The sequence below is a fragment of the Rhinoderma darwinii genome, chromosome 11, assembly GCF_050947455.1.
Source record: "Rhinoderma darwinii isolate aRhiDar2 chromosome 11, aRhiDar2.hap1, whole genome shotgun sequence".
NCBI lineage: Eukaryota > Metazoa > Chordata > Amphibia > Anura > Rhinodermatidae > Rhinoderma > Rhinoderma darwinii.
In genome coordinates, this window is record NC_134697.1 from 97325568 (window position 1) to 97340576 (window position 15009).

At 43.4% G+C, this 15009-nt stretch overlaps 1 protein-coding gene across 1 annotated transcript; it reads left to right on the forward strand.

Annotated features, from left to right (window-relative positions):
• The first annotated feature begins 345 nt into the window (after positions 1–345).
• Positions 346–14746, forward strand: TMEM176A (transmembrane protein 176A). Its single transcript, XM_075842148.1, has 8 exons — positions 346–453; positions 2094–2318; positions 7298–7510; positions 8975–9088; positions 9659–9715; positions 10668–10895; positions 11800–11916; positions 13264–14746. The coding sequence occupies exons 3-8, from the start codon at positions 7307–7309 to the stop codon at positions 13330–13332; spliced, it is 789 nt and encodes a 262-aa protein (XP_075698263.1). The 5' UTR covers positions 346–453; positions 2094–2318; positions 7298–7306; the 3' UTR covers positions 13333–14746.
• The last annotated feature ends 263 nt before the right edge of the window (positions 14747–15009 follow it).

Sequence of the window (15009 nt, forward strand, 5' to 3'; positions counted from 1 at the left end):
ACGATGCACTACGGACCGTATTTGCAGACAGCGTGCCGGATATGTGAATGACATGAGGATGGATACGGATCCATATTTGCGGTCAGTAAAAATCACTACGTCGTGTGGATGGGGCCTAAGGGGCTTATGAAAGGGGAGTTGCAATAGGATATGGGTAAGGGCTGTGCGTTATGGATATGGGCTGAGGGCATTGTGATACGAGTCAAATCCGCAACAAAATCTGCGATAAATCCGCAATGTGTGAACTTAGGCCGCTCGTCTTGTCCAGTTGAGATCCCTTAAAGTGTCAGTCCAGTTATATTCTCCCGCCCAAAGTACAATGCGGTGCAGAGAGACGCTCCTGCTAGCTGGGCGGTACTGGTGCGCGGCAACTGTACGACTCCCAGTGACTATCGTGCATAGGTCCAACCCTAATTAATTGTACCCGTAGGACGGTGAGCAGAGAGAAAGCAGGTGAGCTCGAGTTACTGTAGAGGGGTACCGGCGCTGGGTTCTTTATTGGTGTCGGGGCGCAGACTCTGAAGGCGGCTGGCACTCAGCTGAAGGGGACCGGAACGTTAGTGGAGTGGTCAGTTGCTTCGTTGGTGGTGGGGACCTTGATTGAGGAGCCCACCGGCACTGGGCTATTTAAAGGGAACCTGTCAGCAGTTTAGAGGTCTCAAAACTGCTGACCGGGTGACATAGGCGAGGGCATTTTAAAATTACCTTTTGTCTCAGTCATGCAAGCTGCAATATTGAATTCTCTGGTGCGTCGATCACAAATGCCACCAAACCCTAAGGCTGGGTTCACACGAGCACATTAACGTCCGTAATGGACGGACGTATTTCGGCCGGAAGTCCCGGACCGAACACAGTGCAGGGAGCCGGGCTCCTAGCATCATACTTATGTACGATGCTAGGAGTCCCTGCCTCTCCGTGGAACTACTGTCCCGTACTGAAAACATGATTACAGTACGGGACAGTGGTCCTGCAGCGAGGCAGGGACTCCTAGCATCGTACATAACTATGATGCTAGGAGCCCGGCTCCCTGCACTGTGTTCGGTCCGGGACTTGCGGCCGAAATACGTTCCGTACATTACGGACGTTAATGTGCTCGTGTGAACCCAGCCTAATAAGGGTATGTTCACACGAGGGCGTCCGTTACGGCTGAAATTACGGGGATGTATCCCCCTGAAAACATCCCCGTAATTTCAGCCGTACCGGCATGTGCAGGCGCTTGAACGCCGCGTCCATTACGCCCGTAATTAGCGCTGCTATTCATTGGAGTCAATGAATAACGGCTCCAATTACGGCCAAAGAAGTGACAGGTCACTTCTTTGACGCAGGCGTCTATTTACGCGCCGTCATTTGACAGCGGCGCGTAAATTACGCCTCGTGTGAACAGACAAACGTCTGCCCATTGCTTTCAATGGGCAGATGTTTGTCAGCGCTATTGAGGCGCTATTTGCGGACGTAATTCGGGGCAAAAACGCCCGAATTACGTCCGTAATTAGTGCGTGTGAACATACCCTAACACTGCTGATTTACCCTGTAAATAAAATGAAATAATAAAGTTCCCCAATGGTCTTTTCTGATAATAATAAAAATAAAAGTAAAGAAATAAATATAAAATGACAAATAAAATACTGGACCAAAAAAAGCTCCCCCCGCCAACCCTAAAATAAACATGTAATATATCAAAATTTACGGTAGACGATCACAAATACAAAATAACTATTTTAGAGTAACGCTATTATTACCAGAAAAAAAACAAAACATTTTTTACTATTTTTTTCAAACTATTCACCTAAAACAGCTAAAAAAAGCTACATTTTGTGTGTAAAATATAAGAAATGAAACCTGCATTGATCACGAACAAAACATCGCAAAAATAATGGCACTAGCCCAAGAGATAAAAAAAAGTCACCGCAGTATAACTAAAAATGCCTAAACGGTGCCTGGTCCTGAACTGGTTAAACAGTGTCCTTTAATTTCTATAATTAGATATCATTTATTATATCTGTGACCACTTTTGTGGATTATAATAGGGTTTAGGATTTAGTAGATGATATCTAGTTTATGTAATAAGAGACTGTGTTTTATTATATTATCAGTGTCGGTCATGAATAAGATGGATATTTGATACCCTTGAAGAACATCGAACGGTATAGAACTACATTGTACTTGAGACTTCACTCCCTTTCTTGGCCTTCTACCTTGAAAGCGCCTCCCTCTTATCCGAGTCTGTGGTGTGTACAGTATTTACCAGCAGAACAGATCTGTCTTCCTGGATTCCGAGTCACAGAATTACTGACTGCGTGTGAGCTGAGAGAGGGAGGGTAAGTCCATTGTTTACTGCTGGTAACTACTGCAGAATCATTTTCTGCAGGTTAATAATTATGTGATGATATATAAACTATAACACAACAAAAATCCCCCCAAAAATGTCACTAGGTATATAGACGATGTTCACACATTTTAATACACGTAAATGTTTATCTATATGGCTGATAAGAATGAACTACATAGAAAGACATCAGTATACACAACCAAACAGTTCTCTCGCTGTCCCGGAGATCCAGACCAGATTTTGTTTTTGGGAAAACGGGGAAGGATGTTATCAGGGGTGTAGCTGTATGATGGGTGTCGAGAGAGCAGATGCACCCAGATATAAATGGCAGATGGTCGGTGGAGTGCCATGTTACATTTTATGCATTTGGGCCAAGGAGCTTCAATATGCGCCCAAGTTATGCGGAAAATAAAAACTTCAAAAACAAAGAACCACCATTCATTTTTATGTTTTATGTTTAGATGCAGATTTTATTTTTAGGGGTTTGTATCGTATTTGGCAGGGGCATCATCGAAGGGTACATGGATTTTCCAAGTGTCACGGAAACAAACACGAGGCCCTTCTGTTCTGGGTGGTAAAACAGGACAACATAATGAGGATTCCGTTTTGATCTTTGCTATGTGTGTGTTAGGTCAAGGGATACGCCCTAAATAACGTGTTTCCACCATGAAACACATTCAATTTTTTTCTCCCTAAGGGTAGGAACACACTAGGCAGATACGCTGCGCAAAACCACACAGCATATCTGCTGCAGAAGTGGCAGGAAATTCCACCCGAGAAACCGCGCCAAATTGTGGTGCAGTTTTTCAGGCGGCATGTCCACTGCGGAAATCCTGCAGGAATAAAAAAAAAAAAAAAAGTTTAGACTTACCCCAACCGTAGTAATTATGATGCGTAACCCGGTCTCCAGGGATGATGCTGTAGACCGTGTAACCGCATGGGTTGAAATGTCACTCCAGGAGGCCGGGCTGCGCTTAGAAGAGAGGATTGTGCCGCTAGGACTACGGCTCAGGGTTAAGTATGACATTTTTTATTACCTACCCTAAAAATATTTAATGGGAAGGTTTAAAAATTGTCTCAATTTGGGAAATTAAACTTGTGCGGCCGAAGGTGAACCATCATCCACATTGGATAAAAATCGTCAGTAACCGTCGATTATATTAGGATTGGCCGACGATTTATTGTGTATGGCTGCCTCCCGACTCTCCCTCTGACGGCAGGTGTCATGTTTAAAGTTGCCGCTTCCCGACCCCTCCTATTCCCAGCATAGTCCCTTCTCCCCACTGAAATAAACTTCAGACTTGAGCGAACCAAGTCGAGCGTTTATGTTTGTGGTGGAGTTGGGAGAATTAGCCATCAACAGCTTTCTCATACGTATGGCCAGATTAAGGCCGGGATTCCACGGGTCGGATACGCTGCGTAAAAGAACTTGCAGCAATTTCGTCCGAAAAATGTCCTCTGTGGAAAGCAGCGCTGGAAAAAAAGAAAGAATGTTCATACTTACCTCGGCCATAGTCATGGCAACGTGTCCCTCCGTTGACGTATAGTCCGGTCTCCCGGGATTACACGGCCCATGTAACGTCATCCCAAGAGGCCGACGTGGAAACTCGGCCTTAGACTCCTTCAGATTGGGCTAATTTGATCTTAGAAAAATGGTTCGGATAAGGCTCCTTTTCAGGGGATCGGGACGGGAGAAAGAGCTCCACTAAGAAGTAGTATTTTTGACCCTTGTGCCTGACTCTGGCCCTGAATCCTGATATTCTTGTTTTTTATTGGTTTTGACCCTTCCCTTATTTCCTGACTTTCGCTTCTGCGTTTCTACTTTGTTGTGACACGTCGGCTGTAGACTTATGATCTTGAGTTTTGGCTACGTCCGTGACTTCATCTCTCATCTACATTTCGGTACTGATGACATCGCACTTTTGGCTTCGCATTGACTTTGTCTTTGATGTTCTCATGTCGTGAAGTTTCCACCAATTTAATACTTCTGGATTTAAAGGCTATGTGAATATTTGAAAGTGTTTTTTTGTATAAAAATGTGTAATAGTGTGTTAATAAACTTCGTAAATACATTTTATTAAAAAATATTTTTTACTTTTTAAGATACAGCGGTTCTGTATTCTCTGTATCTAGCGCTATTCACTGAATCCGTCAGTCCCGCGGACCTGACGGGTTCAGTGACAGCGGGTCCTAGCGTGACACGCGGGATCCACCTGTTAACGATGATATCTAAGTTAAACTTAAAAAATAGCTTGGTTATTAGGGCCTAAAATTGGCTGTTCACTAAGGGGTTAAAATGTGCGTAAAAATACTAATAAAGTGTAATGTCGCAAAACAAATTCAGAGCAAAATTATTCCAAATACTGTTTTTGGGATTATAAATGACACTTCCCCAAACTGTTCCAGCCTGTATATTTATTGTAAACCAGTATGTCCTTAACCCCTTAATACCGAAGGTAGTTTAACCTCTTCCCGCGCCACAACGTAATATTGCGTCGTGCTGTGGGAGGTAATGTTTGGAGAGGGCTCACTCTCTGCCCGATCCGTACGCGTTAGCTGTGTTTTACTGCTGACACCCGAGAATAACAGCCAGGAACAGCATTCGCGCTGTTCCTGGCTGTTTAACCCCTTAGATGTTGCGATCAAGCATGATCGCAGCATCTAAGATGTTACAAACTCATCACCGCCCCCCTCAAAGCGATTGGGTCCGCCAATAGTTGTCATGGCAGCCCAAGGGCCTAATGAAGGCCACCAGGGCTGCCTTTCTTCATCTCCTGTTAAGCCGTGGCTTAACAGGACCCTGTAAAAATGACAATACACTGCAATACATTAGTGTAGCGGTTCAAGTCCCCTAGAGGGACTAATGGAATGTGTAAAAAAAAAAAGTTAAATAAAGTTTTTAGTATTGAAAAAAAAAAAACTTTTCCCATTTTTTTATTTGAAGTAATTAAAAAAATAGTATCGCTGCGTCCGTAAAAGTCTGAACGATTACAATATAACGTTATTTAATGGTCACTTTATATCTCACAAAATTTTTTATAAAAAGTGATCAAAAAGTCTCATGTAGTCTCAAATGGTACCAGTAGAAACTACAGCTCGTCCCGCAAAAAAATCAGCCCTCACACCGCTCCATCAACGGAAAATTAAAAAAGTTCTGGCTCTCAGAATATTTGGACAAAACTCAAATTTTATTTTTAACATTTCGTTTCTTCTTTGTAAAAGTAAAACATAAAAAAAATATAGAAGTTTGGTATCGCCGTAATCGTATTGACCGCTAGAATAAAGTTAATGCACCGTTTTTATTGCACGGTGAACACCGTGAAAATGGAACCCCTCAAAAAATAGAGGAATCGCAGTTTTTTTGCCATTCCAACCCACATAGAATTTTTTTCTTTCAACATTATATCTTTTTGTGTCGCCATATTTTAAAAGCCATAACTTTTTTATTTTTCTGCTGACATAGTTGTATGAGGGCTTATTTTTGCAGGACGAGTTTTATAGTCGGGTTCGTTACGGATACGGCGATACCAAATATGTGTAACTTTTTTTTTTTTCCATGATAAAGCATTTTGTAAGTGGATTTTACTTTTTTTTTTTTACTCAGGATTTTTATTTATTATAAACTTTATTAAACTATTTTTTTTAGTCCCACTAGGGATCTTTACTATGCTATCATTTGATCGCTTTTATAATACACTGCAATACATTCTGTATTAGTTCTACATTGACAGGCATTCATTAAACGCAGACCTGTGGGCCTTTGTTAGGCCCCCGACTGCCATAAAAACCATCGCCACGCCCGTGACTGTGCTGATGGGGTGAGAGAGGGAGCCCTCTCCCTCTAAAACCACTGAGATGTGGCAGTCGCTATTGACCGCCGCATCTGAGGGGTTAAACAGGCGGGATGACATGACTGGAGAACACTTCTATTGGTCTCCGATCATTAGCCAGAAGCCCGAGGCTGTTCAGGAGCCGAGAGCCCGATTCGGGGGAAACAACTTCTGAAGTGCTGCCGTTAAAAGGCGGCGCTTCAGAAGAACTACCATGAGCGGCCGCCGCCGTAAATAGACTGTACGGCGGTCGTTAAGGAATTATAATATCTTTTATTGTCACTCATTGGCTTACTAACATGTCCCGATCATGCCTCTGGATTAGACCCGTGCGTCACTTGTAAATTTGGCTTGGGTTGAATCCGGGGGCGGAATCTAAGGGAATTTACAATCTTCACTTCATAATGCCCCTGAAGTGCAGGAAATTCCCATGTTGCGTCCCTGAAAATAACCTCCCACAGCGACTACTGAAGGATTGCAGATGGTGTTTCCAAAGCGAAGTACCGGAATCGAAAAACAAAATCCAAGGTCAAGGCTGGGAGACTTCATACAACATGATCAGACAGATATGAAATAAATGCAAATAAAAAATAGAATAAAAAAAAAAAAGCCATAAATATACCACAACCGGAAAAAGAAAATAGAATAAAAACAGAGAAAGAGCATGCCGCTTTTTTGAATTTTTTTTTCACTGCGCCTGCCATTGAAATCACTGGGAGGCGGTTTTGGCCGTCTACTGGCGCTGATTCCTAGGCGGTCTCAAAATCAGCGTAAAAAAAAAACCTCAGTGTGAACTGGGCCTTATGTGTAGGTAAAAGCCATTGATCCCACTGGATCAATGTTCACCAGATTTTATAGGAAACACAGACGATATGTAGGGTCCCTCGACTCCAGCCCGTTATCGCGTCCTAGACGTACAGACGATTTAGCCAATCTGGATTCCTAAGATATTAGGTTGCAAAAACGTATACATTTTTATCTTATTATTTTATTTCATGCGTCATTATAAGATTACAATGATCTCTAATAATAAAAGACTATGCTAGAATTACTAGAATAAACATATATAAAAAAAAATATTTAATTAAAAAAAAAATTCCGGCACATTGATTTTTTCTTCATTTTGTTTCTCCACCAGCTCGAAAAAATGAATATCAACGCTGCAAAGGCCGAAAAAGGCAACGTCTCCTATGAGACGCCTGAAGGAACCGTGGTACACATTAATATTAACCAGCGCTCTGCCTTGGATTGCTTGCTGGATACCTTCCGGTACTTCAGGGACATGAAGAAAAGCGGGCAAAAGACAAAGCCATCTTCTGCGCCTGGCTCTGCTGCGCACCTCGGCTTTGGGGTAAAGTTTCTTCCACTTACTTAACATTATTATAATATTTATTGTGTCATAAGGATTGGAAATTGAGACATGAAGTGTAATAAATGCCTCGGGCTAACCAATCAACCCCCTACATGTAGGAATGGTCTATGCAAGGTCTATCAGAGAAATAGTGTTTGGAGTTAACAATAAGTAAGAGAATCATAGGGAATACACTATAGGGAAACCATAAAATCCTAGTAGTCCAAAATTTTTTAAAGAAAACAAGTCGCTATGCCAACACTTAAAGCGATCCTCCGAGTTCCGATACATTGATGGTGTACATGGAGCAATATTACCTGGTGCCCTCCAGTTGTGCCCCTCTGATGTGGATCCGCTTTTTTAAGGTCCCCACTGTGCTGTCCTAAAAAGGCTGCAGTGATTCCTAGACTACAAGTCTGAGACACTCCCACTGTTCTCGGATTGGCCAGAGCTGCTCACGTGAGCAGTTCTGTCCAATCCATGAACAGAGGGAGTATCTTACACTCAGTCTGAGAAATGTTGTGGCCATTTTGAGACAACACAGAGGGGACCCTAAAACGGTTGATCCACGGCAGAGGGGCACAACTGGAGGGCACCAGGTAATATTACGCCATATAACTCATGACATTTATAATTTTGTCCCAGGACCGGAGGGTCGCTTTAATTAAGCTTTCAAATAACTACTCCTAGAACAGACTGGTGAGTTGGTATTTCGAGATACCTATTCATTAACCAGGGCAATGTTCCTAGAAGGAAAGTCTGTCTACAGTAATGGTGACCATACACAGTAGATGGATGTCAGCCGAATCTTCCGACTTTAGCAGGAGTGGCAAATCATCTAAAGTGTATGGGGTGCCCCGATTTCCGATGTCGGGGGAAAGACTAATCTGACTGTTGGATTTCAAAATTCCCGATCCTTTTGTTCTCAGGGAGAGAAGCTGCCGCCAGAGGTGTCTGGGAGCCGGCTTATTCCTCTCTCCCTATAGAGAACATACGCTCGCTCGGCTGATCGTGCATGTGTATGGTGGTTCGGAGGAATAGTTGTCGGCTAGACGAGCATTAGGCCGATGGCTGTCTAAAGTATATGGCCACCTTAAGACAGAAAAACTCAATGTAAGCAATGTTATCTGGTATGACGTCATAGTAAATGCCTACATATGACTCGGGAAGTAGTAGGTTGCTGGTTGTATTAATTGTATTTGTTTGCCTTAAAGCTCACTATATATGGCCTATTTAGATTGCCCAATGAGTGAAAGACCCCCCCCCCCCCCCATGCATCTTACATCACCATAGGTGGCGGCCTATGGGGCTGAAATTTCGGTTTAGTAGACAAGTAACACATAAATTCCAATTTGGCACTAGGCCGTATATTGTTTATGCCCACCCAAGTCACCCAAGTTACTATATAGGATGAAGCTGATGAACATAGTACATATATAATCATATCTGATCCCTTTAATCTAGGTTGCCTATATTTCCTTGGGCTTGGTCTCTGTCATGTTGGCTATTCTCATATGCGTTGTAAGGCCAGGCATAGCCATCTACTATGCAGGAATCCACTTCTGGGTAGGATTTCCGGTAAGTAATTCTAATAATGTTACAATATGCTTTAAAAACCTTCCTTCTGATCTGGTATCCAATATCTAGACCTCCAACCACTCCCCTCCCCTCTGCATGACTAATTACAGTTGCTAACAGTGATGTTGAAGATCACATTCCCTACACTGCCCCCGCAGGTGACTCAGAGCATTGCAGTTCATTTATCCTAACCCGGTAGACTCCTTTGTTGCTCTCTTGTCAACTTTGGATGGACAGGACAGACTTAACAATTAGTAGTACCATAAACTGTCTTCACCTACACTATGCCACCACTAACTACTAGAATATGCCCACAGCGGACTATACATAACATGGGCACCAGTATTATAACAATATACTCTGGACACAAGGAAGTAGTCACTGTATACATTGCTGGATTACGACACTATCATCCCTGCCCCATGTAAATGAGACATAATTCACCCAACTATATCTATTTTCAAGCTTTGTGTTTTCCTTTCAAAAAAATGTTTAGATGTTTTTGAAAAATATATTTCTTGTCTGTTTGGAAAACTCATTACAACCCCCCATTTACCTATTTTTTCATAGTTTCTTGTATCTGGAATACTAAACGTTGTGGCTTACAAGTTACCAAATAAATACTGGGTAAGTATTTGCTTTTCTTTACAAACTAGGTTGCTTGGGCTGTAGCTATAGGGGGTACAGAGAGAGCCATGGCACCTAGACCTTGGTGCCCAAGGGTGCCCAAAGACCCCTCTACCACATAAGACTACACCAGTATTAGAAATGGCACATGGAGGGTGGGTGCTGTTACAGATATTGGATTGATGCCAGAGAGCTTCAAGTTACCCCTCTGTAGATTGCAATTTTAATTCTTCGAGGGTGAAACTTTGTACTACAAGTCTGTGACATAGACTACACGTTCCAGCATTCCCCGTTTTGCTCACCGTGCCCTCCTTCCAGCATTCAGTAGCGTAACATCTTAAGGAGGACTTTACAACCAGTATTTGTTGACTTCTAGTTTGGAGATTTAGACCTGACAAGTTTACATGGGGCCACATTCCTACTAGAATCCTATAATATAGGGTTCAGTTGAGGCCTCCATAATGCATTAGTTAAAGGGGTTGTCCAGGCACGGACAACTGATGACCTATCCACAGGATAGGTCATCCGTATATGATTAGTGGGGGTCCGACACCCGGATCCCGCACCAATCAGCTGCTGTGGCTGCCTCTGGGCACCAGATGTCCAATGCGGAAGCAGATGGCTTCGGTCACAGAATAGCAGCTGACCTGCAGTTCAAGTGAATAGGAGCAGAGTTGTTGTTCTGCAGAACGGCCGCGATGCAGTGGTCGGAGCCATCTGCTTCCGGCTCCAAATACTGCAAACCCTGCATAATATCCGGCGCCCGGTGGCAGCCGGAGCAACTCATTGGTACGGGATCCGGCTGTCGGACCCCCACCGATCACATACTAATGACCTATCCTGTGGATAGGTCATCAGTTGTCCATGCCTGGACAACCCCTTTAAGCTTTCAACAACTTATTGTACATTCTATAATGTTCACTAATTCGACTTTTCTCATTTACCCCCGTAGATTGCACTTGCCTTCATTTCTGTTTTAGTCAACTTTAGTGTGTCTATTGCCGGCATGGTCTTGACAGTTAATGATATTCAGCGTTTCTACTGGTTTGACGACACACAAGTCTGTTATAATCTTCGTAATGGACGTGGATATTACAATGGAGGAACAAATGCTCCAAGATACGGCTATGAAAGTGAATATGACCTGAGGAGGTGCTTGGATGGCATGCAAAATTACAAGGTTACCACTTATTTCAGCTTAATGTTTTGGACATTTTTTTTTTGGGGGGGGGGGTTATTCTTTTTTTATTGAGGTAACATCCAAAAGGCACAAAATACATGTAAGCTCGTACCCCATTTTACGCAGTAAGACTGTAAAGAAAACCAGAAAATGCTGTCATCTGCAGAGGAACATGTTTCTGTTGGGAACGAATCTGATTGTCTGGGGTAGCGCATTCGAGAGGACTGGTGCAGCACTAGAGAAGTCTTGCAGATGGGAGTGGGAGGTTTGGATTATGGAGGATATTAGTCTTAGAACATTGCCAGAATGTAGACATAGGGTGGTAGACAGAGATGAGGGAGTAGATGTAAGGCGGTGCAGCACTGGGGAGAGCTTTGTGGGTAAGAAGTCAATGGGCAACCAGTGCAAAAATTAAATAGTTTATTTATTTCCTATTGCTTACATAGGGCCAACATGTTCTGCAGTGCTGTACAAAGGTTGACATTATTCACATCAGTCCCTGTCTCCAGTCTAATTTCCCTGTTTTAGGCACACACACACAATAGGGCTAAATTTATAGGAAGCCAATTAACCTATCAGTCCGGTTTTAGAGGGTTAAACCGGAGAACTCAGTGGAAACCCAGTCAAACATGGGGGAAAACATTTAAACAGTGCTAACCAGTGAGCCGCCGTGAAAAAAACACGAAACAAAAATGAATAAAAATAAAAAACCTCTAAAATAGCAAAAAAAAAATAAAAATTGCTCTTCCGAATCTAAAGGTCAGTTCTCAGATGCTTATGAGAAGCGGCCAAACATTTTGATGGTATGGGGCAAAACTCAGCAAATGTTCACACTCTACTGCTTACCATGTGCTTCCCATGTTTGTAAAGAAAAATTCTATATGTTTTTTTACTTTATTTCCAGAATGTAGTACAGGGCTTGGTAATTATGACCTTGCTGATGATGATCTGGGGTCTCTGCCTCTCAATCCTTAATGTGGGCTCTCGAGTGAAGTCATTCTGCTGCTCCTGCAAACTGGACGTAAGTGATACAGTATTACATGACTATTTAAAGAAAACCTAGGTCATATAAGTTGAACTGGTTACTGACCTGAATGACGCTGTCTCCCTAATTCCAGCACTGTTTTTCTTTTTCTCCTGGACCCTCTCGCTCCAGAGATATGACCCACTGTTGTTTTGGCTTCCTATTTGCTGTAGTTAGCCAACAGGGTGGAGCTAGCTTCCCAGCCTCTGATGCTGACCAATCAGTGTGAGGCAGCTTGAGAGTAGTAAACGCCCTGTTGGCTAACTACAGCAAATTAGAATAGAGGAAGCCAACACAACAGTGGGCAATATCTCTGGTTGTTTTGTGTCGCCGTATTCTGAGAGACAGAACTTTTGGATTTTTCTGTCGATTGAGCGGTGTGAGGGCTTATTTTTTTGTTGCCTGGCGAGCTGTAGTTTTTATTGGTACCATTTTGGGGTACATGCAAGTTGTTGATCGCTATTTGTTCCATTTTTTGTGGGAGATGAGGTGACCAAAAATAGTGACTCTTGCGGTTTCCATTTTTTAAATTACGCCAGTCACCGTGCGGGTTAGATAATGTCATATTCTAATAGTTCAGACTGTTACAGACATGGCGATACCGGTAATATTGCAGTATATCGGGATTTTTACAGGCTCCTATTAAGCCCTGCCTATGGGTTTAATAGGCGCACAAAGATAGCAGACATGGGGACCTTCCTTAGGCCCCAAAAATGGCATGACAACCGTCAGTACCCTGCGATCAAATCGTGGGGGGGGGGGGGGCAGTGGACGGTCAGAGGGGGCCGATCCCCTGTCTCTAACAGCTTAGATGCCGTGGTCACTCTTGACCGTGGCATCTAAGGGGTAAACGGGATCCCACTCGTTGCACTGAAGTGTCGGCGGTTTCATACATCCAACATGCTCATTTTATGGAGCGGGCTCAGCTCATGAGCCTGCTTCATTCTTCCCCCCTCGACCTGTCAGGAAAGGGTTAAATGCCCATCTGACGACTATCATGTTGATAGGGGGCACATGCTGAGAAAACTGCTTTGGGCACAAACAGAGCTTGTCTCGCTTCTGCGGCCGGCACGCGTTTTTTTCGGGAATGAGTATGGACTACATTTGCCCAACGATAATTTGCCTGTTATATTTGTCCATTAGTCACTATACTAAAATTGTAAAAATCCATTGCATTGTATAATGTTGCGGTGATAGGGGGGTCATGCACTGTTCTTGCACTGGAACCCTCTGTTCGCTTTGTCCGCCCCTTCACCCTTCTCATGGGTACAGGCCTAAGTATGAAACTGTCTGTTCTTTGATGTATAAGATATCATTGTTACATCCGTGTGTTCTCTTTTACAGAGCTCCTCCGAGGATAAAGATGATAGTCTGCTAACACCAAATCTTTCTGATCACATCATCATTGCCTAAAGAGAAGTCTATCCTCTGCGCATAACCCACAAATCGTGGTCTCTTTATACTCCTAAAATTCATCATATTTGTTCACTATTTCCAATGAAGCGTAACTAATACCGTCTTGCTATTTCAGCACCACTGCACCATCGTACAACTTGGCAAATTCACAATTTTCAAATTTACTCAACATAGTTTCTAGGTCAAAAATATAAAAAAAAACGTGGTCCAGGAATTATGATAATACGTAATGGGACAAAAAATATTCCCATGCCAGATTATACTAAAGGAGACTTTGAAGGGGTTGTCCGGGAACGGATAGATCATTGGGATAGGTCATCGGGATATGATCGGTGGGTGTCCGACACCTGGACCCCACACCGATCAGCTGCCACGACTGCCTCCGGGCGCCGAATAGGAGCAGAGCTGCAGTACTGCAGCTCGACCGCTATTCTGGACCGGAGCCATCTGCTTCCGGCATGGACATCTGGTGCTCGGAGGCAGTGGGAGCAGCTGATCGGTGCGGGGTCCGGGTGTCAGATCCCCACTGATCTATCATGTGGATCAGTCATCATTTGTCCATGCCCGGACAACCCCTTTAATAATAAAGCACATGTTCTCTTTGGCAAGTGTGCATTTGGATTTGTCGGTAGGCAATTGTGAAGTCAAACTCTGCAGCAGCATTCTGTACTCATCCCATGGATCTCTGGGTCGAATGTGGTTTATGCGTGCTTGATCTGTGCAGTGGCATAGAGCGTATCACACTGAAGTGGCAACACTGGCCCTGATGACCTTAGCACCCAAAGCTTACAAACCTAGTCCCACACTTGGCGCCTGAACTGATAAAACGGCAGCTGCAATTACATTTTCCGGTTTATCGGTAGAACAGTTTTACTGAGGGGCCTTATGTCAATGTCATTTGGCACTGTTTGATTGCATTATTTGGGTACCATATGGTAGACCTTAAGAGCGGGCACTGTACAGGACATCATCCAACCTAAGACCAGTTCTGGGTATAAATAAAACAAACTAATACTAGGCTAGAATTACATGTAAGTGCCGGCATCCCACCAGGCCAAGGTGAAATTGGGAATGTTGGTATAAAGGTAGGTTAACGTCGGCAAATGTGCGTGCCAGTGGCCTAATGAGCATTCATTATATTGAGAATTATACCACAATCATAGGGTTGTACCAGAATGCAGCCCGCAGAATCCGCCCACCGTGCCACCCACGAATCCCACCGCCTGCTCACCAACTGCAAAGGTCAAATACCACCGCCGTAAAGGTGTATGTGTTTAAAATTCCAATAGTTCTCCGTTTCTGATTATGCTAAATTGATGAAACTATAATGTATATCCTTTCAGCTGTCAATACAGATGTAAAGTGCCTACAGATCACGCTTTCAAATTAAAAATCTTCTTGAATGTATAAAGTCTCTAGTTTTATTTATGGTAGAAGTATGATTGTGAATTAAACATTTCAACAAGAAAAAAAGCATTCCTGGACTGCATTGAAGCCTTTCACCCACACACAGTCCCCGCTCTTGTAGATAGTGCCCCCTGTAGATTGTGCCATACACCCCCCTGTAGATTGTGCGATACAGCCCCCCTGTAGATTGTGCGATACAGCCCCCTGTAGATTGTGCGATACACCCCCTGTAGATTGTGCGATACAGCTCCCCTGTAGATTGTGCGA